Source organism: Rosa chinensis, chromosome 6 (genome assembly GCF_002994745.2).
Source record: "Rosa chinensis cultivar Old Blush chromosome 6, RchiOBHm-V2, whole genome shotgun sequence".
NCBI lineage: Eukaryota > Viridiplantae > Streptophyta > Magnoliopsida > Rosales > Rosaceae > Rosa > Rosa chinensis.
Genome location: NC_037093.1, coordinates 5754855 through 5781657, shown reverse-complemented (window position 1 = coordinate 5781657; position 26803 = coordinate 5754855). Strand labels below are relative to the sequence as shown.

Below are 26803 nucleotides of genomic sequence, written 5' to 3'. Positions count from 1 at the left end.
GGATAAGGTGTCTGTGTAATATGTGGTGGGAAGGGCCCTTGGTAGGCCTCCTCCAGGTTAGGCTTCTAGTTCGTGGCCCTGATCATTGCTTCTACCTCCTCTCTTCTTATATATCTTGGATCAGGAGGAGGTGGGTGAACCACTGTATCATCAACTGGCCAGATCAGCGGTGGTGCCTGTGAAGCCTGATTAACCAAAGATATGCTGCCTTCATGGGTCGTTTTGTGTCGGGTTGACGTCTGCGACGTAAAACCCACTGCTGGCTGAACCTTTGTGGCTGCGGTGACCTTCGCTGGACTTTCAACCTGGTCGACACCATAATGACTTGCTGGAGGTAGATCGTGGTGCACGTATTCAACTCCGTCGCTGTCATATTGGGGAAACAGGCTATGACCAATAGAGGCCCTTTCATTGATTTTCAAAGTCCTGGTACCTTGCGTGACTGATGACGTGGCGTTGTTCTTCCCACCAGTTGCCAGAGTAGTCTCTTTACCTCTAACTGATACAGCAGTAGCGGATGTGGCTGTACTGCCGCCGCTTGCTTTTTCTCGAGCATTTGGTGGTATGTACTTACCTGACCCTGTAGGCTGGCCGAGGGACCCTAGAATAGCATTGGGGTCCCCTAACACCTTATTCAGGACATCTCTTGCCTGATCCATCTCAGTTTTTTGCATGGCAACTTGGATCGCGGTATTGGATCCCTCACTGCGAATAGCCGCGACTTCTGTGAGAACGACCTTAGTCTGCGCAGCTTGGGCATTTATCAAGGTCACGAGCTGTTCATGTTGCTCCTGGGCTTGTCGTGACGTGTGGTCTATATGCCCTTGCAACAGCTCCGTATTGCGCTCCATCTCCAGCCTGACTTTCGTTATCAGATTGTTGGACATCCGTCCCTGCTCCTCGAATCTTTTAGCCGTCTTTGCCCAAAATGTACTATTGTTTTTTTGCATGATGTTAAGTTGCGCTTCCAGGCTGGCATTTTCTGGGATAGGGATGGGTACAAAAATATCCGCTCTCACCTCGTCCTCAGCCACCCTGGTGGTATCAAACGCTCTTCCGGCCTCATTAGGCTGGACGGTGAGAACTGCCTCGCCCTCAGTATCTAGCTGTTGACCTTCTCCTCGTTCGGTCGTCATCTCTGTTGATGGCGTGTGGAGAGAAAATTTTTGAATTACTAATTCTTCTGAAAGACCACGACAGTCTGCACGCGTGTGCGGTCTGTAACTGGGGGTCTTATGTTTCAGGCAGTTGACGTAAACCTTTTGGTAAGGGTTATCATCTGACTTCCCAATGGTGAATATCTGGCAGTATGCTGTATTGTATAAGTAGCTGAATTCAATAAGACTTTGTGAATCAAGGTTTAGACTTGCGGCCCAAGTATAGTTGCCTAGACACAAACTTTCTTTCAAATTCTTTGGGCAACCTTACTAAAATGGCCAGGTGGGGGAGGGCGAACAAAAGAGGCAGAATCCATTTTGGCATGAACTACTCCCACATAGTGGTTTAGGCCCATTTGCACGCACTTCTGGATTCAATAACCTGTTATGAACGTTGTCCCATTTCTAGACACCATTTCACATAGGCTATACTTACTAAGATGAGAAAGATCATAAGTGTGAAGACAGTTCAACAATTGTTAATAAAAACCACCCTTAACCTTAACCTTCGTCGTCTTCTCTTTGGCTGAACATTGCCATTTCCCTGGTCAATGCGTCTGGAAGATAATTCTTGTTTCCTGCAATTAATTCAACATTATAATCATATTGGTTAAGAAATAATTGCCAGTTGGCTAATCTTCCTCTATCTGCAGCTTTATCTAGTTTAAAATTTTTGAAATTCTTTACTCTAGCACAATCGGTGCGGACAGTAAAGGGTTTTCCAAGAAAAGCTGGAGAATTTAAAATTGTTTTTTTGACAGCCAAAATTTCTTTTTCTCCTGTGGGATAATTCAGTTCTGTAGGGCTGAACTTGCCACTACAAAATTTGCAGATCTTCTCAATGTTAGTTCCAGGCGCTCTCGCCAGAGCCACACCGGACCAGTAATTATCATTCGCATCTGTCTGGAGGATAATTTCATCATTTTCCTCTGGTTGCTGTAGAGGAGGGAGGTTTTTGCAAAGATTTTTTATCTGCTTCACGATCTTTTCATCATCTTCTGTGAAGTTCCATTTTCTTTTGGAACTTGTCTTAGGTGATAACATTGCTGTTAACCCTGAGATTTTAGGGATGAAATCTCTCCCGTAATTTATGACACCAAGGAATCTCTCTAGACTCTTAGCATCAGGAATTCTGTCTGGAAACTTCCAGATCTTCTCAAGGATATGAGGCTGGAGTTTTATCACTCCATTTTTTATGTTTATTTCTAGGAAATCAACTTCATCAAGGATAAAGAAGATTTTCTTTTCACCTAGGATGATTCCATGCTGAACTATCAGCTTTACTACCTCATGGAGGTGTTTCATGTGTTCTTCTCTGTTTTTGGAGAATACCAGAATGTCATCTATGTAGACGACACACAATTCCGCCACATGCTTAAAGATGTTGTCCATCTTTCTTTGGAAGATTGAGGGAGCTTGCTTTAGACCAAAAGGCATTACCAGCCACTCGTAATGACCTTGTGGTGTTCCAAATGTAGTGAGAGGAATACTCTCAGGATGCATCTTGACCTGCCAGAAACCCGATTTTGCATCGAATTTTGAAAAGACCTTAGCTCCTCTGAGCTGGTTGATCAATACTCTTACTTGAGCGATCTGATAGCCGTCTTTGACAGTCTTCTTATTGACATCTCTGAAGTCAATTACCATTCTAGCTTTTCCTCGTAGATTCTCTGCATGATTTCTCACTTAGAATGCTGGAGCATGATGAGGGCTAGTGGACGGTTGAATTAATCTCTTGTTCAAGAGATCTTCAATATCTTTTTTGAATTCTTTTTGATCTTCCTCTTTATACTGAGGAATGGCTTTGACATGACATATGCTTAATTCACAGACCACTGGGTCTTTTTCCCAAAACTTCTGAAGATCTACATCGATATTATGCTCGAGTAGTTTCTTGATTTTTTCAAGAGTGGGAATTTTCTGAGACTCAAGCTTGTTCTGAAAGTGCTTGAGGTTGTGCTCATGGATGAAACTAGCTTCTTCTTCTTCTTCACTAGTTTCTTCTTCTTCTTCATCTTCTTCAGAAGATTCTTCAACAAGTAATTCTTCTTGTTGCTTGATTTGAAGTATGGGCTCAAATTTGGGTTTGTAGGGGGTAAGATCACCAATATTCTGTTGCGATCTCTGATATTGAGTAGTGAAACCGGGACCGACCACAGTTTTGGCTTGTGTGAGGCGGTCTGCCCAGAACACCCTTTCTCCTTTTCTGAAGCCTATCGCTTCTTCATCCTGAATGAATCTCTGTTGGAGAATAAAATCATTTCCCAACAAGAAATCAGATCCTTGGCCTTCAGATTGCCAAACATTCTGAATGATAAATGTTCCTCCACCAATGGTGATATGAACATTTTTTGCTACTTTTTTCATGGTGAGATGGCTTCCATCAAATGTAACACCAGTAGCAGATTTTTTCTTATCTTCTCTCCAGAGTTCATCTGGAATTGCAAATCTTTTTGCAACAGTAAATCCTGATCCATTATCCACAAAGGCATGTAGATGATATTTTTTATGATCAGGGAATTTCAGTCTGATCTCTATGTAGTTGCTGTATCTACTAGTAGAGACGACTTTCGATTTTTGAAGCTCATTTTCTTGAGCTCGTTCCTTTGGAATGAATGGTTTACATTCTTCTTTTGGAACAATTTCTGGTGTTTCAACCAGTTCAATTTCTTCATCGATTTTTTCTTCATCGATGATTTCTTCCTTTGGTTTTGAGGAAGATGGTTCCATGACTTCTTGGAATAGAGTTTCTACCTCTTTCGCCTTTTGCTCAGCGAAATATTCTTCATATTCTTGTTCAACCAACTGGCTAACAAAACCATTCTTGGTTTTTCTTCTTGCTTCAGCTATGAAACATTCTTTATGATAAGTCTTCTTAGACTCTTCACAAAACATAGGGAGACCATTCTTTTCATGACATAGGCAGTAGTCACAAACGAATGTACCAGGGTTCACCTGATAAGAAGACATTAATGCTTTTGTCTTGCTTTCTTCCCAATTTTTGATTTTCAAAACATTCATTTGTCTGGATTCGAAGTACTCTACTTCAGAATCTATCTCAGACTCATCTGATGACTCTTCTTCTTCAGACCAGGCAGAATAAACTGACCTGTCATCATCTTCATCATCAGAATAGGCTATTTCGTAGTCTTTCATGTTTGCTACCTGTACTATTTGCTCATATTCTTCGAAGAGAGCTTTAGTAGATCTTTTACCCTTTTCAGGGCATTCATTGGCATAGTGCCCTTCAGCTTTATATAACCAACATCTGCAAGCTTTATTGCTTGGTTGTTTATGCTGATGAGTATTCTTCTTTTTCTTGAAGAATTTCTTTTTAGGATCTTCATCCTTTTGTTTCTTGTAATTGGAACTCTTCTTGAATTTCCAATCCCTTTTATGATTACTCTTTTTGAATTTTTTAGAGTAATATTTTTCTTTCTTTTTTCTGTGGAATTTGGATTCATGACATCCCCAGTTTGTGGGCATATCTAATATTCCATAACAGAAATTTTCAATTCCTTTGAGTTGTTTCTTGGCCATCTTAGCTCTAAGATTGGTTTTGCATTGCTCCTTCATTAATTGCCGGATTCTGTTGGCAATTCCTCCAACTGAAAATCTTTCAATTGGTTTTTCAGCTATGCTTTCTCTCACAGCTGTTCTCCATGGTTCAGGGAGTTTTCTGTGCAACAGATTAACTAGATCAGTATTCTCTAGTTCACCAATTGTACAGTAATATTCCTGAAACTCATTCAGGTATTCCTCGAAATATCTCATGTCACAGATTTTGAGAGCATAGATATTCGACTTTGCGGTTTCTTTGGCTTTCTCACTCAGATTTGAAAGATCTCCACAGAACTGATCGTACAGTGGTACTGCAAAATCATACGGAGACTTTGAATTTTTGATTTCTTCAAGCCAGTCTCTTCCTCTGGCAGTTTCTTTGCAGGATAGGTAGTACTTTTTTGCCACTCCAGTAAGAGTAGTTTCATAGTACACCTGCAAATCTGGTGCTTCAAATTTGCCAAGGGTAAGTGCAGAAGCCATCATCAGGCTGTCTACCCATTGGTCAATGGTTTTTCTTTTATCTAGACTCTTGTCTAGATTTAACCAGATGCCATAGTTCGTGATCGGAACTCTAGGTAGATTGTCCTCTGGGACAAATCTTTGGGAATTTCTTTCCCCTTTTTTACCCGTGGGGGCTTTCTGAAATGGGAGTTTTATTTCCTTTTTTTCTCTGCTAATGAAAGTTCTTGAGCTTTCTCCTTCTTCCATTTCAATATCTTGATAAGGAAAGACTTTTCTTGTCTTTCTGTATTTGTATTCTTTCATCTCTTCGATTAGTTTTTCTAATCGTTCAGGATTTTCGCAATTCTCAGCTTCTTCATAAAGATCATAGAGCTTCTTAGCTCTGAACATATGGACTGGTCTGTTCAGATCAGCCTCCAATTCTTCTTCAGAAATTGGTTCTTCAATAGTGGGTTTTGTACTACTGACACTAGCTTCTCTAGTGCTGTAGGTTATTCTCAGAAGATTCTTGTTTATCTTGAGATTCTCAGGACAGACATCACTTTTTCTGTGATTGTCAAAATTAAGACTAATTTCTCCAGTCTTTCTACTCTCGTAGATTTTTGCTTTTGCTCTTTCTGGTTGCTTTTTTGGACCGGATAATTTCCATTCAAGAGGAAAAGTTACTTCATTCCAAGTAACTTTATGGATTTGCTGTGAATGGTTCTTCTGATTGGTGAGGAATCCAGTAGTAAGACCTGGGATATTTGTTATCCTCGTCTTAGGGGCTATTGTAGTACTCATCAATTTATAGTATATTCTATATACTATTGCAAGTTCCTGCATATATTCTTTCATTGATATGCCATATGTCTTAACTCTCAGTCGGAGACAGTGAGCTGCATCTTTCAGGCTGGTGGTGAAGTTGGGGAAGCAGTTGAAATATGCTATCTGATCGCACAAGGATGCTTCAAGTGTCCCAAACAGACTAGCTTGGAAGTCTGTTAACCTGTTGTCCTGTAGAACACATAGGACTTAATAGTTTATTCCTTCACGAGCAAGCAGATTTATGCCTACTTGGACTGCTCCAATATGCATAAATTGATACTTCTTTGCTTGAGCTCTGGCTACTTCTGCTGGAGTGATCAGTAGAAGATCAGTCTCTCCACCTGCTGTTGCTGGGGTTGTAATCTCCAGTAGTTTAAAATGATGGCTATCCATCAAATCAAACTTTCCTTTTCTGTAGATTTGTTTAAAATCCAATTTTGGAATGGAGGAGTTTTTTACCTCTTGTTCAATTTCGTTGAATTCGAACTCTTCAGCATTAAGGAGCTGTACTTCTTTCTTTTTTCCAAAGATGCTTAACATCTGTATTTCTCTTTTTTCCGGGTTTTCATACCGGATACTAGTCTGACTAGTAGATGGTTCCAGAAAAATCATGTTTGGAAAAGATTCATATCTGGTTTTTCTAATGGTTTAAATCCATTAGCTTTCTTTTTTCCTGTAGGCACTTTCTTGTCCTTCAGGATAGAATCCAGCATTTTTTGCTGTTCTTTGATTTTTCTACTAACACTCGTTAGTTTTTCTTCTTCCGTTTTTGGAAGTTCCTTGATATAATCCAGTTTGTTTTCCAATCTTTTCAATTGGTGGATTATAGCAGGTAATTTTTCTAGATGAGTTTGACATCTATATAATTCTAGTAACAACTTCTGATATTTCTCATCAGAAGTTTTCAGTAGAGAATTTATTTTCTCTAATAACAATTCTGACATTGTCCCCATTAAGGAGGGGTTCTCCTTTGAGCTATTTTACAAGCTCTGATACCAGTGATTTACGGATCTAACCAATGCTCAAATAATCAAACGGTTTTTGTTCTATTTCTAGAACATATAAGAGATTACCGATATCTTCTTCTAGTTTATAGATCCTAGTTTGGAGTCTATAAATAATATCCCAGTAGTTGGGAGTATTTCTGTTGATATTTTCTCTAAAGAGTTTCAACTTTCTCAACTTCTCTCTTTCTGTTTTTAATTCTTTGCTTGTATTCGTACAAATAGCAAGTAACTCTAATCTGTCGACAATCGAAATTATGAATAGTAAAATAACTGTTTACCTTCGAGTATAGAGGATGAGTTTATACCTGCAAATGTTTAGACAAACAAATTCAAAAACATGGGCCCACTACGCTCCGTCAATTTTAATTTTACGAAAGGAAGAGATAAAAATTTAGGAAAGTAAAAGACTCACTAAAGACAAAATGTCCTTAAGTGTAAACTTTTGTCCTTAAATGTGTAAAACTAAATGGTGAGGAGTTATTTGTGTTTTGAAATCTTAGTAGGGGGTATATGTAGTTTACTATAAAACAAATCCGCCATCACCTTCGCTTTTACTTCACTCTTAAATATTACATTGTCCATAGTCAACTGCAAAACAACAGAGATGACCGAAATCCAAAGCTCACCAGATCTGCCATGGACAGTCCGCCTCTTCGTCTCCGCCGCTCAAACCTCACCATCAACCGTCGCCTCTTTAACTTGTTTGACTACAAACCATCTCCCTTAACAAAACCTCACAAAAACCTCAAGAGCTCCGACGTCGTCGTCGTCGCTGACCCTTCCCGCAACCTCTGGTTCCGCCTCTACACTCCCACCGCCGCTACCACCAAGCTCCCCATCATCGTCTTCTTCCACGGTGGCGGGTTCGAGGTCATGTCTGCCGCTTCAAAACCCTACGACGACTTCTGTCAACGCCTCGCTGGCGAGATCCCCGCCGTCGTCGTCTCCGTCAACTACCGCCTCGAGCCGGAGTATCGGTATCCGTGCCAGTACGACGACTGTTTCGACGTCCTCAAGTTCATCGACGACAGCAGCTTGTTTGAGGGTGCGAATCTCGAGCAGTGTTTTCTAGCCTGGAACATAGCGTACCACGTGGCGATCAGAGCGAGCGGACACGAGTTTCGGGATCTGAAGGTGGTTGGGATCTTGGCGATTCAGCCGTTTTTCGGCGGAGAAGTGCGGACAGAATCGGAGAAGAGAATGAAGAGTATGCCGCTGGTGAACGTAAAGCGGACGGACTAGATGTGGAAGGCGTTTTTGCCGGAGGGATCGGATCGGACCACCCGGTGGTCAATGTGTTCGGGCTGAACACGGTGGATATTTCGGGGGTGGATTTTCCGGCGATGATTGTGGTTGTTGGGGATTTGATCCGTTGCAGGATTGGCAGAAGAGGTACTACGAGGGATTGAAGGTGTTTGGCTCCAGTTTTGTTGCAGCTGGTCAACAGTCTCTTTTCTGCGCGGGCGTGCCAGCACCGTTCGGGTGCGGTCGTCGGGGGTGTCCCTTGACCTGACTTCTGTAGAGCGATTGTAGACGAGGAGAGCACCAACCTCGTCGTGGGATTCTTTGTGCCTCGTGGTGAGGACTTTGTTGTAGTTTCTTCTTGTTCACACAATCGATACTCAATATTGTAGATTGAGCAGAGCGAAATCACCGAGAAGTGTTGAGATCTTGCTAAAGCGTGACTTTAGCTTGGCTGGGTTGCTGGGGCGTTATCCTTGCTTGGCTGGTTCTGTAACAGTTGTGGTCGCGGCACTACCGTCGGCTCCCGAGGAGACTAGGACCGAAGTACGTTGACAGAGGATTTGGTGGCACTGAAAGTCGGCTTCTGGGAAGACTAAGACTAGGAGTGTGATCACCGGTAAGAGAAAGAGAAGGAGAGGAGTTGCTCTTAGAGAGGTTGCTCTAGAGAGAACTTAGATCATCTTAGAGATGTTTTGATGTTGTGAATGTGTCTTGGTGTTGGTGTTTGGTCGTGGTACTACAATCGGCTCTCGAGGAGACTAGGACTGAAGTACGTTGACAGAGGGTTTGCTGGCACTGAAAGTCGGCTTCTGAGAAGACTAGGACTAGAAGTGTGATCACCGGTAAGAGAAAGAAAATGAGAGGAGTTGCTCTTAGAGAGGTTTGCTCTAGAGAGAACTTAGATCATCTTAGAGATATTGTTGTTGTTGTGAATGTGTCTTGGTGTGGGTGTTTGGTCGTGGTTCTACAATCGGCTCTCGAGGAGACTAGGACCGAAGTACGTTGACAGAGGGTTTGGCGGCACTGAAAGTCGGCTTATGAGAAGACTAGGACTAGGAGTGTGATCACCGGTAAGAGAAAGAGAAGGAGAGGAGTTGCTCTTAGAGAGGTTTGCTCTAGAGAGAACTTAGATCATCTTAGAGATGTTGTTGTTGAATGTGAATGTGTGTTTTAGAATGAGAGGAGAAGGTGTTTATATAGGGAAGAAAAAGAAGAGTGAAATGATGAGTGGAAGAAGAATAATGAAAGTGGAGTATGAAAGTGATTTGTAAAATATGGAAAAGATAGAGAAATGATGAAATGAAAGCAAAGCATGAAGGTGCAGAAACATGGAAGTGATGATGATCTATTAAAGAGATTGTAGTAGAAAAATATATCCAAGGAAAAAAAGAAAAGCATCTAGCTTTCTTCATGTGGGTAGGAAACATGAACATGTGAATATTGAGCTGGTTTTAGGTCAGTTTCTGCCCCTTTATTCCTTCAATTATTTCTCCAACAAGACTTCAGAATGAGCCTTCGACTTCTTCATAAAAAATGTTCCACTACGAGTGTAGATCATCCTGACAAATTTTCAGAGCTTTATTCTATGCGGTTGGGCCGAAAATGCTGCTGGACCACTTACAGGTCCAGTTTACCAGTTTTGCTTCTGTAGAAAATTGGACTGATTGTTTGAAGGCCTTCCACTCAAAACTAGCTCTGACACTCTTCATAAGAAATGATTCTTGAGATGTCTAGTATTAATATGGAAATTTTTAGCTCATTTAGATTTCATTTGGTTAGTCTGCCGCCCCTTCTTCCTTGTTTAGCTCGGTTTCTCCTAGCCGAAGTAGGAAAATGTGCTAAAGTTGACTTTTCATGCTTCCATGCTTCCATAGTAGGCTTTATTTAGCCTCTAAATATATATTTCAAGCTTGTCGACAATATATAGTTTGAGCCACTAACATTGGCTCAATTTCTCCAAGACGTGCCTTGTCAGGCCAAAATGTTCATTTTGGGTCCAAACATTGCCCCCCAGACCTCGAAGTCAAAGGTCTTCGTCTTGACTGAAGAGGTCTTGAATCAGTACCACTATTATAATGTTGTTGCTTAAAATTCGTTGTTCCAAAGCCACTTTTATTGGCTTGAAATTGCTTGACTGATTCCATATAGGCCTCTAAATAGGCCATAAAGCTTGAATGCCACTACTGAATTGTCTTTGTCATGAACTGACGCTTCCTTTGCCAACTTTGTTGCCTCTATGTATCTGATGTCTGGTATGTAGTGAATTGGTGAACTTGGGCAGGTTGTAGGAGATCAGAACTTTAGCGTGCCCCTCATGCGAAGGAGACTGCTTTTGATCGCGAATGAGGATCCTTCTCTTCCTTGGTGGTTGCTTCGCCATGTGTATAGCAACAAGTATCTACCTTGTTCGCTGGCTCTCTGTTGATTTTCTCAAATGTAGGGGTTGTAGCCGCTTTCCTGGCTTGATCAAGGCCTATAGTACTTGGCGACATAAGATGCAAAAAAGCAAACTGTTTGCTGTCATTTAATCCTTCGCGAGTCTTATGTCGAAGAGGATGATTGGATCATGGCTATTGACATCATGACGTGTGACCAAGTGAAACCACCATACTTTAGCATCTAAAACCGCATCGGTTTTAATCATGTTTTAATTAAAAAACATCAGGCCGCTTATGCTGGCCCTGCCGTGGTAAGAAAAGGTGGAATATCGTCACTGTCGCCTTAGATGCGATTCTCAAGATGAAATAATGACTCATTAATTATCAACCAGGGCCACTCACTGGCCCAACTAATAAATTAATCTCCAAAATATCTGAGCTATAAATCGAAGTGTAATGGAGAAGTATCTTCACTGTCGCCTTAGATGCGATTCTCAAGATGAAATAATGACTCATTAATTATCAACCAGGGCCACTCACTGGCCCAACTAATAAATTAATCTCCAAAATATCTGAGCTATAAATCGAGGTGTAATGGAGAAGTAATCCTTGCGACCTAGAAATGGCATCCAAGAAACCATTCGTTATCGATCAGGCAGATGAAATCACTGAGAAAGCTACATTCAACTGGCGGACTAACATGAGTATTCGATGTAGATGTCAGACCGGAGAGGAGAGAAGTCGACTGATGGGCTTTGGTGGCGGTGATAGTCAAGCGAGTCTGGGTCCCACACCTCGCGATCGTTTGCCAGATGATGTTATGGCCTATTATGGGCTTCCCATCCGCCGTCCCATAGCGGCTATTCGGCAGGTGCCTGGTGATTTTAGCAGTTGAGGACCAAGGAGGAAAGTGGGCTTCTGGCCTACCGTCACTCCCGAGGAAAATGTTTGGTTTCAGAAGGTCCGAGCGAGAGATTTGGCCCGATGGGATCCGGTGGGTATCACTCAAACCATCGATCTATGCTTCTGTCTTCCTCATAATACTAGCCCTGCACCGCTAGCCGCCGCTCTTTGCTTCTGGAACACCTCCAGCAATACATTCGATTTCCGGTTTGGGCAGATGAGCATAACTCTGTTGGATGTTCTTACCATCACGGGGTTGCCCATTGACTTTGACCCCTATGTGCATGGTCAGTTTGATGGCATTCAATTTTCTTTGAGAATGGACATGGCTAGTCGAGGGCGTCACAGCAAATCCTACCCATTCTGGCGCGACTATTACTGCACCCAGCGTGACCATACAGGAGGTATCACATTCCTGGAATTCTGGCTTTGCAAATTTATCTTTTGCACTTCTTCCAACAAACCGACTGGGCCCTGGAATTCTCTGGCCACTGCTCTCTATAATGGTATTTGCGTTGGCCTTGGGCAACCTGTATTGGGTGCGTTATATCGCTCCCTTTATAGAGTCGTAATGCACCCATTTGATACCGACATTAGTGGTCCCTTCTGGATTCTTGCCTTTTGGCTGTAGATTTATTTCCCTCACTTCCGTCGCGATGATATTTCAAAGGAACCTCCAGTTGATTCCCTTTTGGGGAACTGGCTTTGCCGCAACGTAAGGTATCGAGCTCCACCCTACTCCGAGTGTTTTATTTACTTGTACTTGCTGGGAGAGATGCCGGACCTAGAAATAGTCCTTTCTAGGCGATTCCCTTCTCCCCTTGATGATGGCTTTCTGCCCAGTGGACGGGATCATAGTGAAAGAGCCCTCCTGGCTTTTCGTCTCGCCATCTCCTGCTTGGATATTCGTCTTGCCACTGATCGCGTAAGTTACGAGCTCTACGCCCCTAACCACTTTGCTCGCTAATTTGGGTTGGCCCAGTTGGTACCATGGCCTCTGGTTGATTCTGCCAATTACTACACCTCTTGGCGGAGATTAGCCCCGCCTGGGTCTGCCCCCTTTCAGAGTCATTTTACTTTGATAGTGATTCCCCCTTGGGTCAGAGCGCTATACCCCCTCAACGATGTCGATAATGACTATGCTGATTGGTGGAAAGAAGTGTCAGTGAATTGTTGGGACCTGCCACATGACGAACTCTTCGTCCTGATCTTTCGTGGCATGAGTAGCCCTGGTCCGGAGGTTCGCGAGATTCTTGAGCGCTTCTCCAAACCTGCAGAACAACCCCCGCGACCTATTCTACCTTCTCGCTCATTGCGTCCAGGGATACAAATCCACGAGCCTAGGGCAACAGTAAGTTTTTGTCTTTCTTCACCATTCCATTTCCTTGTGTTGATTTTCCCACTCTTATTCCTGAGTGTGTTTTGTAACAAACTACCCGGAGCAGGACAGCCTCTGTTCAGGCAGGGAAACAAAAGGCAATAGCAGAGGAGACTTCTGAGGGAGAGTCTTCGCATGATGAAGATCCTGCTGTGGTAATTTGGTTAAGAACGATCCCAAACTTGTATATTTGGTGCTTCCCCCCCTTTTGAGTTATGACTCTTTTCTCGTATAGGCCACTGCTATCTTTGCTTGCAAACGTGATCGAACTCAATCCGTCGAAGGGAGTTTTGAAGATGACGAACCTCTGGGAATGCGATTGGTAAACTACGGCCCCTTCTTATTCTATTTAAATTTTAGAATCTGGGCATGATCTTCATTATATATCTTTTGACAGGTCCGTCAAAGGACCACTGATCCCTCTCGCCTGAGCGAGGCTAGACCCTCAACCACTACAGAAGAGCCAATTCTCTCGCTAGTTCAAGCATCAACTAACCCTGTGGCACCTCTCCCATCTCCCACTACAGAGCACCTGCAAGGTCCTACCATTCTAATAAAGATCTCTGATGACGACTCCTCGGATGATGAAAGCGTGGAAAGCCACTCTGAGACTTCTGCCTCTTATGAGGAACTGATGACGACAGAGATTCTCGCGGCACTAGAGGTTCAAGAGGTGAATGAGGCGGGGCCTCTTCCTCTTGGTGACCACGTACCAGATATTGACCCGACAGCTCGAGAGGTAAGCCATTGTTTGGCCAATACTTTCCATTTCCCTTTAGATCCAACCATGCTCTCTGACATTTCTGAACCTAACCAGGATTCTGTTTGTACCGAGGAGGTGGCTGCAAATGCTGCTGGTCTTATCGGCGGGACAGTCGCCTCAGAGATGGAAAATGATACTAACGGTGGTGGTGCCCCCCCAAGTCTCGCGAACAAATGAGACAACCGTCGAAGCTGAGGGCTCTGTGCTTGAATCTGCTCCACTTACCCATGGTGAGCCGCGAGTTGAGTTTCCAGATTCCCCTGAGGCTGAAGGGACAGACCAACGTATTGAAGATGAAGAAACTGAGGAAGCTGTCCACCCTTTTGCATTGGTGGTTCGTGATCCTGTGGCGCCTCTGCCGCCTCTTCCTCCTACCAGATTCGAGAGATTGATGAGGGTGTTGGAGGTAATTCCTCCTTCTGCTGTGGATGAGGCTAAAATGGTGCTTCGCGAACATCTAGGTCCTCAAGTATTGGAGACTGACATTCTCCCGCGAGTCTTAGAAGCCCTAAGGTATCTTTGCCAGGAGAAGGTATTGACCTTGCAGCAATTTAGTGTTATTGACTCTCTACTAAATGAACTTGATATGGCCCGCCGACGTCAATCGGCCGCGAACACCCAGGCTCGCGACGCTCAAGAGGCTTTGAATAGTGTCTCTCGAGAAATGGACATCTCCCGCGATAATTTAAATGAACGATCCATCCGCCTGCGGGAACTACAAATCCAAAGGTCCGACTTCAAACTTCAGATCGAGGACCTCCAAGCCCATTTAGCCTTTGTTGAGAATGTGATTGTTGCAGAAGAAGCTCAACTCGATGAGCCTTTGGCTGCTTCTGAAGAAATGGGCCGCAATCTGGCCCGTATCAGAGATCGGGCCACTCAGGCCGAAGCTGGTGCCATTGCGGCGAAACGCCACGTGGAGGAACTTTGTTTGAAATTGATCTTTGCAGGCCAATCTTTGTAGGCCCCCTCATAAACCGGTCGATCTCCTCAAATGCCAATAATCTCTTCTTTTAATAGCTAACTCCTCAAAAACCGCTCCTCACATGCTACTAGTCCCTTTTTTTTCCGAGATTCGGAATCACTAATCTCGATTTACTGACATCGGTTTGACTCTTTAACCATCCATCCAAGGGTGGAGATTTTCCTAAAGTCCCTTTAAATAGTTGTATTTTGGGCAAGGAATACTCACAACAAATTTTCTGAAACATTCAAGAAATGGCCTTTCAGTCCTTGCTTCTCTTTCTCCTTCTTCACAAATCTTCCCCTCATGAAATGACCTTTAGCCTCTAAATTTTAGGCTTTATGGCGTAATCTTAAGCCTGAGTTAGGCCTTATGGCGTAATCTTAGGCAACCCCTTGTTTCGCCTTTCTGGAATCTTGCAACAATAATGCCAGGCTTCAGATTGGTTTAGAAACACGAGGGGGCTCCGAGTGTGAGATCCACGATCATGCGAGATCATCTTTATTAGGATCCCCCACTTGGAGCAAATCGGGGAAGGGAGGGAAGCCAAATTGAGGTTCGTCTTTCCTCCTCTGTTTCCTTCCTTCTGGACCCGGCCCGTGTTGTGCCCTCCAGATGGAAGAGGCTTTGGTTCTCACCTCCTTCTCCCTCTTTCTCTTCTTGATAGAATCTTGGAGGGATGAGAAGGGATGGACTCTTTGAAGGAATGGGTTCAAGCTACAGAATGGCTGTTCCTGTACTTCACGTCCAGCTAATGGTGGTTACCAAGGCTAGAGGGGGTGCAGAGACTCAAGCTGATATTCAGTTCCTTCACTCTCTGCCCCTCCTTGAGATAATGGCGCGGCTCAACCTGACGTTGGATTCCATAGCTGCTTCCAATTGAGGGGGCTTGGAGGCTCCATTTTCTTTTACAGGTGTGTCCCATTCTCATGGATACTGGCGTTGGGCAAACCAATGTTGTATTCCTCTACCGTTTCCATGTAAAGGGGGCGCGGGGGCTCCGGTATTCCTCTTTTTCCTTCCCTAAAGTCTGGCCTCCTTGAGATAATGGCGCAGCTCAACCCGACGTTGGATTCCATAGCTGCTTCCACTTGAGAAAAGATTCAGAAGATATCTGAAGATTCCTGTTTTGTATTCTAGCCACTTTTGGCTTTGTAATGAATGTACTGCTTTTGGCCGCACAGCGACTTTATGAATACAATAATATTTTCTTATCCTGATATTCCAATATTCGTGAGAAGCCAATAATTGTGTCTCGCAAGGCCCCAAATATAGGCCCCCCTAGTTGCATATTAAAAATAATATGAACTTTTAAAATATGCTCCGCGTCAAAAAGAGCCTCACGACGAGGGTTTTGAGAAAATATTTATCTTTTGGATCCACTTGCTGGCCCCAACTCAATTCGCATTAGCTGTTGAAAACTTCACCGTGAGAAGATAATATTGAAAATGGAATAGTTACATCCTCGAAAACCGTTCGGTTCCTTCACGCGCCAATAATTCATTCTTTTCCGAAATTTAGGGCAACTTTAATTACGCTTTACTGACACTTGACTCTTCTCTTTGACCGTCCATCCAATGGTGGACCTTTGGATGCCTATATCTTCCTCCATATTATAAACCCAAACTGCCAATCCCAAAATCGTTTCATCAACATCAATCTTTCTTAATTACTTATCATCATCACTCTTCCATTATTCTCACATTCTCTTTAATCCATCATCAATGGAACCACAAAACCGGCATCCAACCGAGGATGGAGGAAGCAACAAAGCCGCCGAGAGTAGTCCTAACATGCATTGCAAACAGAGTAATACTAGGTGGCTTCCTACTACAGATCAGATAAGAATCCTCAAGGAGCTTTACGATGACAAGGGAGTTAAGTCCCCCACTGTAGAGCAGGTTCAGAGGATCACTTTCCAGCTAAAATGGTACGGACAGATCGAGAACAAGAACGTCTTTTATTGGTTCCAGAATCAAAGGGCTCGGGAGAAGCTGAAGAAGAAGGAGCTCGCTTCGGATGTTCAAGTGCCCAAGCAAAGATCAGAGCTTGTTGGTGGATCCATCATGGAACAACGAGGAGAAGATCACCAGGAGATTAAAACCCTTCCACTGTTTCCCATGCACAGTGAGGACATCTTTGGCAATATGAAGACTACTTCCGATGGAGGTGGTGGTCACGGTGGTGGCTCTCACATTTCCCTTGAGCTCAGCCTTTCCTGTGAGGGCAAAGCTGGAAAAAGTTTCCGGAGCCGCTGACTCGGCTTAGTAGCTTCGCGAGTGTAGGGACCCTTAGAATTGCCCCCAAAGAATTGTATTTATGACTTTTTTTATTTTTTATTTTATTTTAAGAAATGGGTTTAATATTGTATAGTGTTGCCCCCCTAGTGTTACTAGGTTTCTAGATTCTGTAGACTTCCTTACTTCCTTGCTACTTTATATGCCTAATGACGCTTAGTACCTCCCGAGTGATGGCCCGACCGCGGCGGATCCCCATCGTGTGCTCTTCAGTACTAGTGTGTTATTATGCATGTAAAGTAGATACCTTGTTGTACTGATCCTTGAACTTCTTAAATACTTTTCTTCAGGTACTATGGCTCGAAATCGCCGAGCACGTGAGAGAACTCCGGTTAGGGAAGATGAGCCGATACCTAGGGGGTTTGCGGATACTTTTGGACAGTTCTTTCGGCAGATTGCCGCAGCACTCCCCGGGTCACGTACTGACTATACTGTGGAGCGTGCTAGGAGGCATGGGGCTCAGACTTTTGCTTCTGCCGCCTCACCTGTAGAGGCTCAGCGGTGGATTGACAGGATGGAGAGAGTTTTCTCCCAGATGGATCTTCCAGAGGATAGGAAAGTGACTTTGGCAGTACAGTTTCTTGAGGATACCGCCTGGCATTGGTGGATTGATGTTGCCAATGACCCTGCAAATGCTGGCCCCATGACATGGGATATGTTCAAGACCCATTTCTATGGACGGTACTTTAGTGATGCCCACCTTAATCGGATGCAAGACCAGTTCTTGAGCTTGGTGAAGAGAGATGAGCAGTCAGTGTTGGAGTTTGAGCAGGAGTTTCTCTCCTTGGCCCATCATGTGCCGGATTTGGTTCGCACTGAGCAAAGTAAGATTCGTAGATTTGTCTTGGGACTTGGAGGAAAGTTTAAGGATAAGATGTTAGGCACACCGTACCGGAGCTTTGCTGAGGCAGTATCTTATGCCATGGACATTGAGTCGGACTCACCTGCTGGATTTCACCCTAGGGATCCTGGTGGCCCTAGCCAGGGTCCATCTAAGAGGGCTACTTCCACATCTGGTTCTGGTTCTTCAGTTGGTAGTGGAAAGAGCAGTGGTTCCAGTTCGAGGTCCCGTACTAGATTCAGGGTACGTGACAGGAGATTCTCTCGGGGTCAGTCTAGTGGACGACAGTTTGGACAGTTTGAGAGGTCCAAGAGTTATCATGGTGGTTCGAGTGGGGCTTCGGCTAGCCAGCCAGCCCAGTTTGGGCAGTACCAGACAGCAGGATGTTTTATTTGTGGTCAGCAGGATCACTTCAGGAGGGACTGTCCCCTTGCGACTCAGGGAGCTAGATCTACCCCCACTCAGACTGTTGGTCAGTCCTCTGCTGGTGGTTCTACTAGCAGCGCCCGCACCAGCTCGGTAGGCCGAGCTAGTTCTCAGCAGGGCAGGGCTCAGCGAGGTCGTCCTGTGACACATGCTAGACTGCACGCCATGACCCAGCAGGAGGGCCGTGATTCACCGAAAGTTATCGTTGGTACGTTGTTTATCTTTCATCAACCTGCTTTAACCTTAATTGATCCTGGTGCAACGCACTCTTTTATGTCCAGCAGATTCGCATGTTTTGCAAATGTGCCATCATCACTCCTTATTGGTGAGTGGTATGTTTCTTTACCTGCGGGAAGAGCACTTAAGATAGAGTGGGTTTTTCTTAAGCGAAGCTTCTCGTGGTTTTCTTAATTATTGCATGCATCAGGAGTTTTATTGATATATATGTGGAAAAGTATAAACTCCTTTTTCCTTTCAATTATTTATTTTTGTCCACTCACGCTAACGTTTTTATATACTTTTCCCTGGGCCCTTCGGTTTCAAATGCCCAGATTTCAGTACTGCTGCTCGGTGTACAAGTGTGAGCCATAGTGACCGCACCTGCTTCCGCCATCACATTCTGTAGGTTACCTGTTTAACCTACTGCACTCCTTGTCCATTTATATTTCTAGAATGCTCTGATTACTAAGGGATATGTGACCCAGACTTGTATGAATTATATTTGAGGTCTATGACCTAACATTGGTGATTGTAGTAACTTTTACCTTTTGGAGATTATGTATGATGTTATTAGCTTTGAGATGGGATTGGTTGAATGATGGGAGTAGGGTGGCTCCAGGAGTTGTGGTTGGATTATTAGAAGTGAATTTTGGTCTTCCACAGGATTTTGGGTTATCCATTTTTAAGGGAGGTTATGCCGAAATTTTTGATAAATTTCCTTTAAAGGTGGGTCCCGCAGGGCCACTTCGGATTCCAGGGTGGAATTCGGGGTGGGTCTTGTCAGATGATGTCCGCTTCATTGGGATATGGGGAATGGGCGGGATTGGTTAGACAACTATGGTAAGAGCGGTGTATGAGAGAATCTTTCATGAATTTGAAGTTAGCTTCCTTCTTACTGATGTTAGAGACTCTGTTGAAAGAAGTGGTCTCCTAAATCTACAAAAGCAACTTCTCTCTGGGATTTGGACAAAAATGGCTAACATTTTAGACCTCCATGAAGGAGCCGCCATAATGAGGAGGTTGTTATGTCACAAAAAGGTTCTTCTGATTCTTGATGATGTGAACCATTCAAGCCATTTGAAATATTTGGCAGGAAGTAAAGAGTGGTTTGGTTCAGGGAGTAGAGTTCTCATCACAACTAGAAATGAGCATTTGTTGATCGAACATGAAGTAGAGAGAAGATTGAAGGTTGAGGAATTTAATGATGAGGATTCTCTTATGCTTTTCAGCCGGAAAGCATTCAAAAAAGGTTACCCTGAAGAAGATTTTCTTGATTCGTCTAAATCTGTCATAAATTATGCCAAAGGTCTCCCTTTAGCTCTTGAAGTATTGGGCTCTTTTTTGTATGGAAGAGATCTCAGTGAGTGGAACAGTGCATTGAGAAAACTAGGAAGAGTGTGTAACTTGGAAATTTTTGACATACTTAAAACAAGTTATGATGGTCTAGATGATGAAGAGAAGACAATCTTCCTAGACATTTCATGCTTTTTTTGCGGAAAGAAAAAAGATCGAGTAACAGAAATACTGATCAGATGCGATGTTTATGCAATTATTGGAATAAAAGTTCTTACCGAAAGATCTCTCTTGACTGTTTCACATGGAAGACTACGGATGCATGATTTGCTCCAAGAAATGGGTCGGGAAATTGTCCGTCGGGAATCTACTAATGAGCCAGGCATGCGCAGCCAGTTATGGCTTCCAGAAGATGTCAAACAAGTCTTGACCAAAAATACTGTAAGAGATTTAGTACAAGAACAATTTTAGTTACTATTTGCTAATGACAAGTTAGTCTAATATTCTCAATTTCTTAGTCCTAATATTTTTTATTGGTGATGTTTCATAGGGAACAGAAGCAATAGAAGGCATTGTTCTGGACTCAATTGAGGCTGGAGTAAAGGTGGATGTGAATGCTAAATCTTTTTCAATGATGAATAGATTGAGATATCTTGTCATTAAGAATGTGAACCTATCGAATGGGCTTGAATGTCTTCCTAATAGTTTACGGATTCTTAAATTGACTGGGTATCCCTCGAAATCTCTCCCATCGCATTTCAACCCTGAAAAGCCACTAGAACTTAACATGTGTAGTAGTGGCATTGAACATTTTCCGTTGTAAATAGAGGTATCAAGTACTTACATAATATTTCACTAGTTACAGAAGAAATTTTAAATATAAAAGCTAATTTTCTTATGCTTTTACTTGACAGCCTTTATACAATTTGAAAACCCTTAAACTCAGCAACTCATTGAATCTTGTCAACACCCCAAACTTTAAAGGTATGCCACATCTTGTGCTTCTGTTTCTAGAAGGTTGTACAAGACTGTATGACGTTGACCCAGGAATTGAAGTGCTTGACAAACTTACGATGCTGAACTTAGAAGATTGCAAGAATCTAGTGCATTTTGCAAGCAGTGTACGTGGCTTAAAATCTCTCAAAGTTCTTAATCTTTCTGGTTGCTCAAAGCTTAAAAAACTACCGGATGACGTGGGTCATTTAGAAAGGTTGGAGGAGCTTCATGTGAATGGCACCGGCATAAGAGAACTACCTTCCTCTATTGGAATGCTTGGAAGACTTTCTCTGCTGAAAATGGAAGATTGTAAACTTCCTGTGTGTCTTCCGAGCAGTGTAGGTGGCTTAAAATGTCTCAGAGATCTCAATCTCTCTGGTTGCTCAAAGCTTGATGAATTGCCAATTGAGTTGGGTCATCATGCTTGTTTGGAGAAGCTTGATGCGAGTGGAACTTCTATACGAGAAGTCGAGAACTACCTTGGCCTATTGGCATGCTTGAAAGACTTGTTTCTATGTCCTTGAGAGATTGCAAACATCTTGTGTGTCTTCCAAACAGTGTAGGTGGCTTAAAATCTCTGAAAGATCTCAATCTTTCTGGTTGCTCAAAGCTTGATAAATTACCAGATGAGTTATGTCTTGTTGCCTGTTTGGAGAAGCTTGATGTGAGTGGAAGTGGCATAAGAGAATTGCCCTCCTTTACCGGTCTTTTGAAAAACCTCAAAAAATTATCTCTTGCTGGATGTAAAGGACAGTCACCTAATTCATGGAACAGGATCTTCAATCCCTTTCAGTTATTGCGAAGAAGAAGTCACATTCAAGCAGGATTGTCGTTGGCTAGTTTGTCTGGTTTGCATTCATTAACCGAATTGGATCTAAGTGATTGCAATCTTTCTGAAGAAGCAATCCCCAGTGATTTCAGATGCTTAGCTTCATTGAGATATTTAAATTTGAGCAAAAATCAATTTGTTAGACTACCCAAGAGCATTTGCCAACTCTCTAGACTTGAATATCTTCGCTTGGATTGGTGCCGCAAGCTTCGGACATTACCAGGGTTTCAATCTCATGTTAGCGTAAACGCTAGCGACTGCATTTCATTAGATACATTGGCCAATCAAATAGGACAATGCAATTCGGTGCTACAAGCAAGATGTGTTAACTGTTTCAAAATGGTGGAGAATGAAAGCTGTGAGAGAAGTGCACTTTCATTGCTAACACGCTACCTGAAGTTTAAACGTTGTGGTTCTTCCGTACATTCTCAAAAAGCTAGGTTTTTCTTTGTTGGTCCTGGAAATGAAATTCCAGAGTGGTACAATCACCGAAGTGTAGGGTCTTCGGTAACTGTAGAGCTGCATCCTGGTTGGTTTAATAACAAGTGGATGGGATTCACCTCCTGTGCCGTTTTTAGACCACTCAAACCGCTCCCGCCCTTGGGGTGGTGGTCCATTGATGTTTGGTTGACGGCCAATGGAGAACATTGGGAGTCATGTGGTCTAGCTTTTGGGAGAGAGTGGGGTCAACCTATGTTGGATCACATTTATTTAGACTATGTGCACCGTGATGATGCACACTGTCCTGAGTGGCAGGATATCTACTATCAGCTTGAATTCTCATTTAAAACCCGCCTTTGTTATTCATCCAGAGAAATGGATGAGGAAATAGTGCAAGTGAAGAAGTGTGGGGTCCGTATGGTATATGAGGAAGATGCGGAGGAGCTTTGGCAAACATTATTGAAGCAGAGCAATACCAAGTCAGGCCTTCAACACTACTATGATAATGATGCAGCATCTAGTAATTCTGCAACTGGTGCGAGTCGGGAAGAGGAAGAAGAACCTCATCCAAAAAGATTTAAAGGACTTGAGCTTGACGGGGCAGGACCTGGGTGACCAGAAAAGTGGTTAATGCTTTTTCTTCTTCTTTTTTTTCGGTGAAATGAATTGAATTCTTGTCTTGAACACATGCAAGTTGGTGCTACTTATTTTTCATTTGGTTAATCATGTCTACCCTGCCGGTGTGAGCTTGTGATTGATCGTTTGCTCGATGAAGCAGCAATATTTAGATTTTGAATGTCTCTTTATTTCACTGCCATTTATATATCCAGAACAAAAATCGACACGAAATTGAAAATAAAAAAAACAATATAATTGATGACTCTGTTAATGTCTTGTTTCAATAATAGCATTAACCAACTGCGATTGCACAAAATCCCTGACTCGGTTAATAAACACAGAAGAGTCATCCAACTCGGGATAAGCATAGAAAGTATGAATGGCGTTCGGAAACACCACCAATTCCGCTTGTTTCCCGCGTTTCTTCAATCCCTCGTAGTACCTCTTCTGCCAATCCTGCAACGGATCAAATCCCCCAACAACCACAATCGTCGCCGGAAAATCCACCCCCGAAATATCCACCGCGTTCGGCCCAAACACATTGACCACCGGGTGGTCCCGATCCGACCCGTCAGGCAAAAACGCCTTCCACATCCAGTCCGTCCGCTCTACGTTCACCAGCGGCACACTCTTCAGTCTCTTCTCCGATTCCGTCCGCTCTTCTCCGCCGAAAAACGGCTGAATCGCCAACATTCCGACCACTTTCAGATCCCTAAACTCGTGCCTGCTCGCTCTGATCGCCAAGTGGTGCACTATGTTCCCGCAGGAGCTGTCCCCGGCCAGAAAACACTACCCGAGATTCGCGCCCTCGAACAAGCTGCTTTGAGGACGTCGAAACCGTCGTCGTAGTTGACGGAGACGACGACGGCGGGGATCTCGCGAGCGAGGCGTTGACAGAAGTCGTCGTAGGGTTTTGAAGCGGCGGACATGAAGGCGAACCCGCCGCCGTGGAAGAAGATGATGATGGGGAGCTTGGTGGTAGCGGCGGTGGGAGTGTAGAGGCGAAACCAGAGGTTGCGGGAAGGGTCGGCGGCAGGGCCGGCCCTGTGAGTTTAGAGGCTCAAGGCAGGAAAAAATTTGAGGCCCCAAAATAAATGCTCAAACATTACAAAAGAAAATAATATCCCAATTTCAAAGTATCACTGAAATATGACTCGTCTTGCATTTTTAGATGCAAAGGTACTAATCAAATTTACATAATCAAGTTTTCCAACAATATCTTTTTCAATAGATATCATAGCCAAACCACTCAATCTCTCTTGTGACATAGTAGACCGAAGGTAAGATTTGATCAATTTCAACTTTGAAAAACTTCTTTCTGCAGAGGCAACTGTGACTGGTATAGTTAGCAAAATCCTATAAGCAATCCAAGCATTTGGATAACAGCCATCAACTTCTTTTATGTAATTCAACACATCAATAGCTCTTTTTGTTTCATTGGGTAAATCTTCACTCAACATTCGTAAGTCATGATATAGATCATCTTCATTAAGATCAGAAATCTCGCCATGCTTCAATAAATTTGTAAGGTTAACACAAAAACTCTTCAAACTATCTCTATCTGCAGACCTTAACTTGTCCAAATCAAACAAAAGCCCAAAATTCTCTTCAAAAGTCTTAAATTGCTCAAACCTGGTTTAGAAAAAAAGAAGAAGATGAAGTTCAATAAACTATATAAACATGTCTCACCCAAAACAACGGCTTCTCTGCTTGGATTCTCTTTGCTATAATCTGCTTAGATATCATTAAGTTGGATAAATCAAGTGGTAGGTACAGAGTTGTTCAATTTGAAGAAACTCACAGCTATGATCTTGTAATACAAGAGTGTGCTCACAGTTACTTGGTCAGTGACATGGTCAGTTACGTGACCAGTTACATGACCAGTTACAGTTACTTGGTCAGTGACATGGTCAGTTACTTGACCAGTTACAGTTACTTGGTCAGTGACATGGTCAGTTACATGGTCAGTTACGTGGGGTTACATGACCAGTTACTTGGTCAGTGACATGGTCAGTTACATGACCAGTTACATGACCAGTTACTTGGTCAGTGACATGGTCAGTGCCATGGTCAGTTACGTGACCAGTTACATGACCAATTACTTGGTCAGTTACATGACCAGTTACTTGGTCAGTGACATGGTCAGTTACGTGACCAGTTACATGACCAGTTACTTGGTCAGTGACATGGTCAGTTACATGACCAGTTACTTGGTCAGTGACATGGTCAGTTACGTGACCAGTTACATGACCAGTTACTTGGTCAGTGACATGGTCAGTTACATGACCAGTTACTTGGTCAGTGATATGGTCAATTACGTGACCAGTTACATGACCAGTTACTTGGTCAGTGACATGGTCAGTTACATGGTCAGTTACGTGACCAGTTACATGACCAGTTACAGTTACTTGGTCAGTTACGTGACCAGTTACATGATCATCAGCTTGCTCAAAACACCATGCTCATTAACTGATTATATTAAATTTGAATGAAATTGTGCTAACCTGGTTTTGAATGAAGAAATAGCTTGATCAACTATGTAGAGAAAATAATTGACTTTAAAGGATTCTGCAGCTGATTGTGTCACCGCTTCGCTAGAGCTTTCACCAAATTGTCTCTTTTTGTGAATTGTCCGTTTTTCCATGAATACCGGTTCAATCCCCATCTCACTTGCAATCTCTTTAGCTTCAATCAAGGACTCCTCAAATCCAGTTTCTCTAAACTTTTGAAGAAAGGAAAGAAGACGTTCCAATTCTTTGATGGAAGTATCAACATGCATATCTTCAGATTTTCGATAGCCACCGTGGAAACCTTCTGAGATGTTCAATCATAATTGGATTTTTGTCTTGGATTGAAAAAGAGCTTCAAAAACTTGAACTTAGAAAGAGGAAAATCATCTCCTCTCTACTGCTTTGCGTCTCAATCTGATGGAACTATGGAAGTATTGAAAACAGAGGGTCATGTTGCGTGTACGAAGACACAAAGTGGTTTAGATTGATTCTTTTTTTTTTTTTTTTCTGCAGGCCTACATAATAAAATTTTTGAGGCCCCTAAAATATGAGGCCCTAGGCTTGGGCCTGCTTCGCCTAGCCTCAGGGCCGGCACTGGTCGGCGGCGACGACAACGTCGGAGCTCTTGAGGTTTTTGTGAGGTTTTGTTAAGGGAGATGGTTTGTAGTCGAACAAGTTAAAGAGGCGACGGTTGATGGTGAAGTTTGAGCGGCGAGAGGCGTCGGCTGCGAAGGAAGCGGCTGAGACGAAGAGGCGGACGGTCCATGGCAGATGTGGGGAGCTTTGGACATGGACAACGTAATATTTAAGAGTGAAGTATAAGCGAAGGTGATGGCGGATTTGTCTACATTATGATGATGGATGGATGGATAGGATATTCAAAATGTAGCCCCACCCACCACAAAGTCCAGATTGATGACAAATTGACGATCGCCATGTGCACGACTTTGCTTCCACTTGACGAGTAAGCTTTGCATCGGTCACGTGCAAACAAACTGTGAAAGAGTAAGGACGTAATTCTCCACTTTGCAGTACAAATTGTTATTTTACTGCATGCAACAGCAAGCATTCATCACAGAATTTAGCAGCGTGCTGCTATCTAAATTTTGAGAAATTTTGAAGAATAACCCTTTTTTGGTCTTCAAATTGAATTATAGCCTGATTTTCTGAAATACTTGAAAAATAACCTTATGAAGCAATAAAATGTCATAATTACCCTTAATGAAAAGTTAACACTCTCCAACTCTTCTTCTTCGCAATACACGTGATTGTGAGGACCTAACCCAGATCGGACGGATCTGAACAGATTCAAGCCATTCCATGGAAGGTGAATACGGAGGTGGTGACACCAAGAGTGAAACCCAAAACATGTTCTCGAAGCTTCACCATCATAACAACCCACAATCTCATCCTCACCCCCACCACCCCCAGCAGCAGCACTACCACCACCATTTCTCCAACCCATTTCAGATTACCCCAGTCCGCGAATGTCAGCCTCAAACTTCTCCAACCCATCATTAACCAAATGGACAACTAACCACCCGAACCAGCAGCGGCACAGCCACCAAGCCGCTTGTTTCAGATCCCAACAACCCCACTGACGGCGACGGGACCACCATTGAAGTCGTCCGCAGGCCCAGGGGCCGCCCTCCCGGCTCCAAGAACAAGCCCAAGCCTCCAGTCATCATAACCCGCGACACCGAGC

General features: G+C 43.3%; 2 protein-coding genes and 1 pseudogene across 2 annotated transcripts; 2 read left to right on the top strand and 1 right to left on the bottom strand.

Annotated features, from left to right (window-relative positions):
- The first annotated feature begins 17220 nt into the window (after positions 1 to 17220).
- Positions 17221 to 18603, top strand: LOC112170661. Its single transcript, XM_024307995.1, has one exon. The coding sequence runs from the start codon at positions 17221 to 17223 to the stop codon at positions 18601 to 18603; it is 1383 nt and encodes a 460-aa protein (XP_024163763.1).
- Positions 18604 to 19225: 622 nt separating this feature from the next.
- Positions 19226 to 20612, top strand: LOC112168851 (disease resistance protein RUN1). The gene is made up of 2 exons (XM_024305775.2): positions 19226 to 20145; positions 20255 to 20612. The coding sequence occupies exons 1-2, from the start codon at positions 19249 to 19251 to the stop codon at positions 20525 to 20527; spliced, it is 1170 nt and encodes a 389-aa protein (XP_024161543.1). The 5' UTR covers positions 19226 to 19248; the 3' UTR covers positions 20528 to 20612.
- Positions 20613 to 22753: 2141 nt separating this feature from the next.
- Positions 22754 to 25367, bottom strand: LOC112170660 (annotated as a pseudogene).
- Positions 25368 to 26803: the final 1436 nt, after the last annotated feature.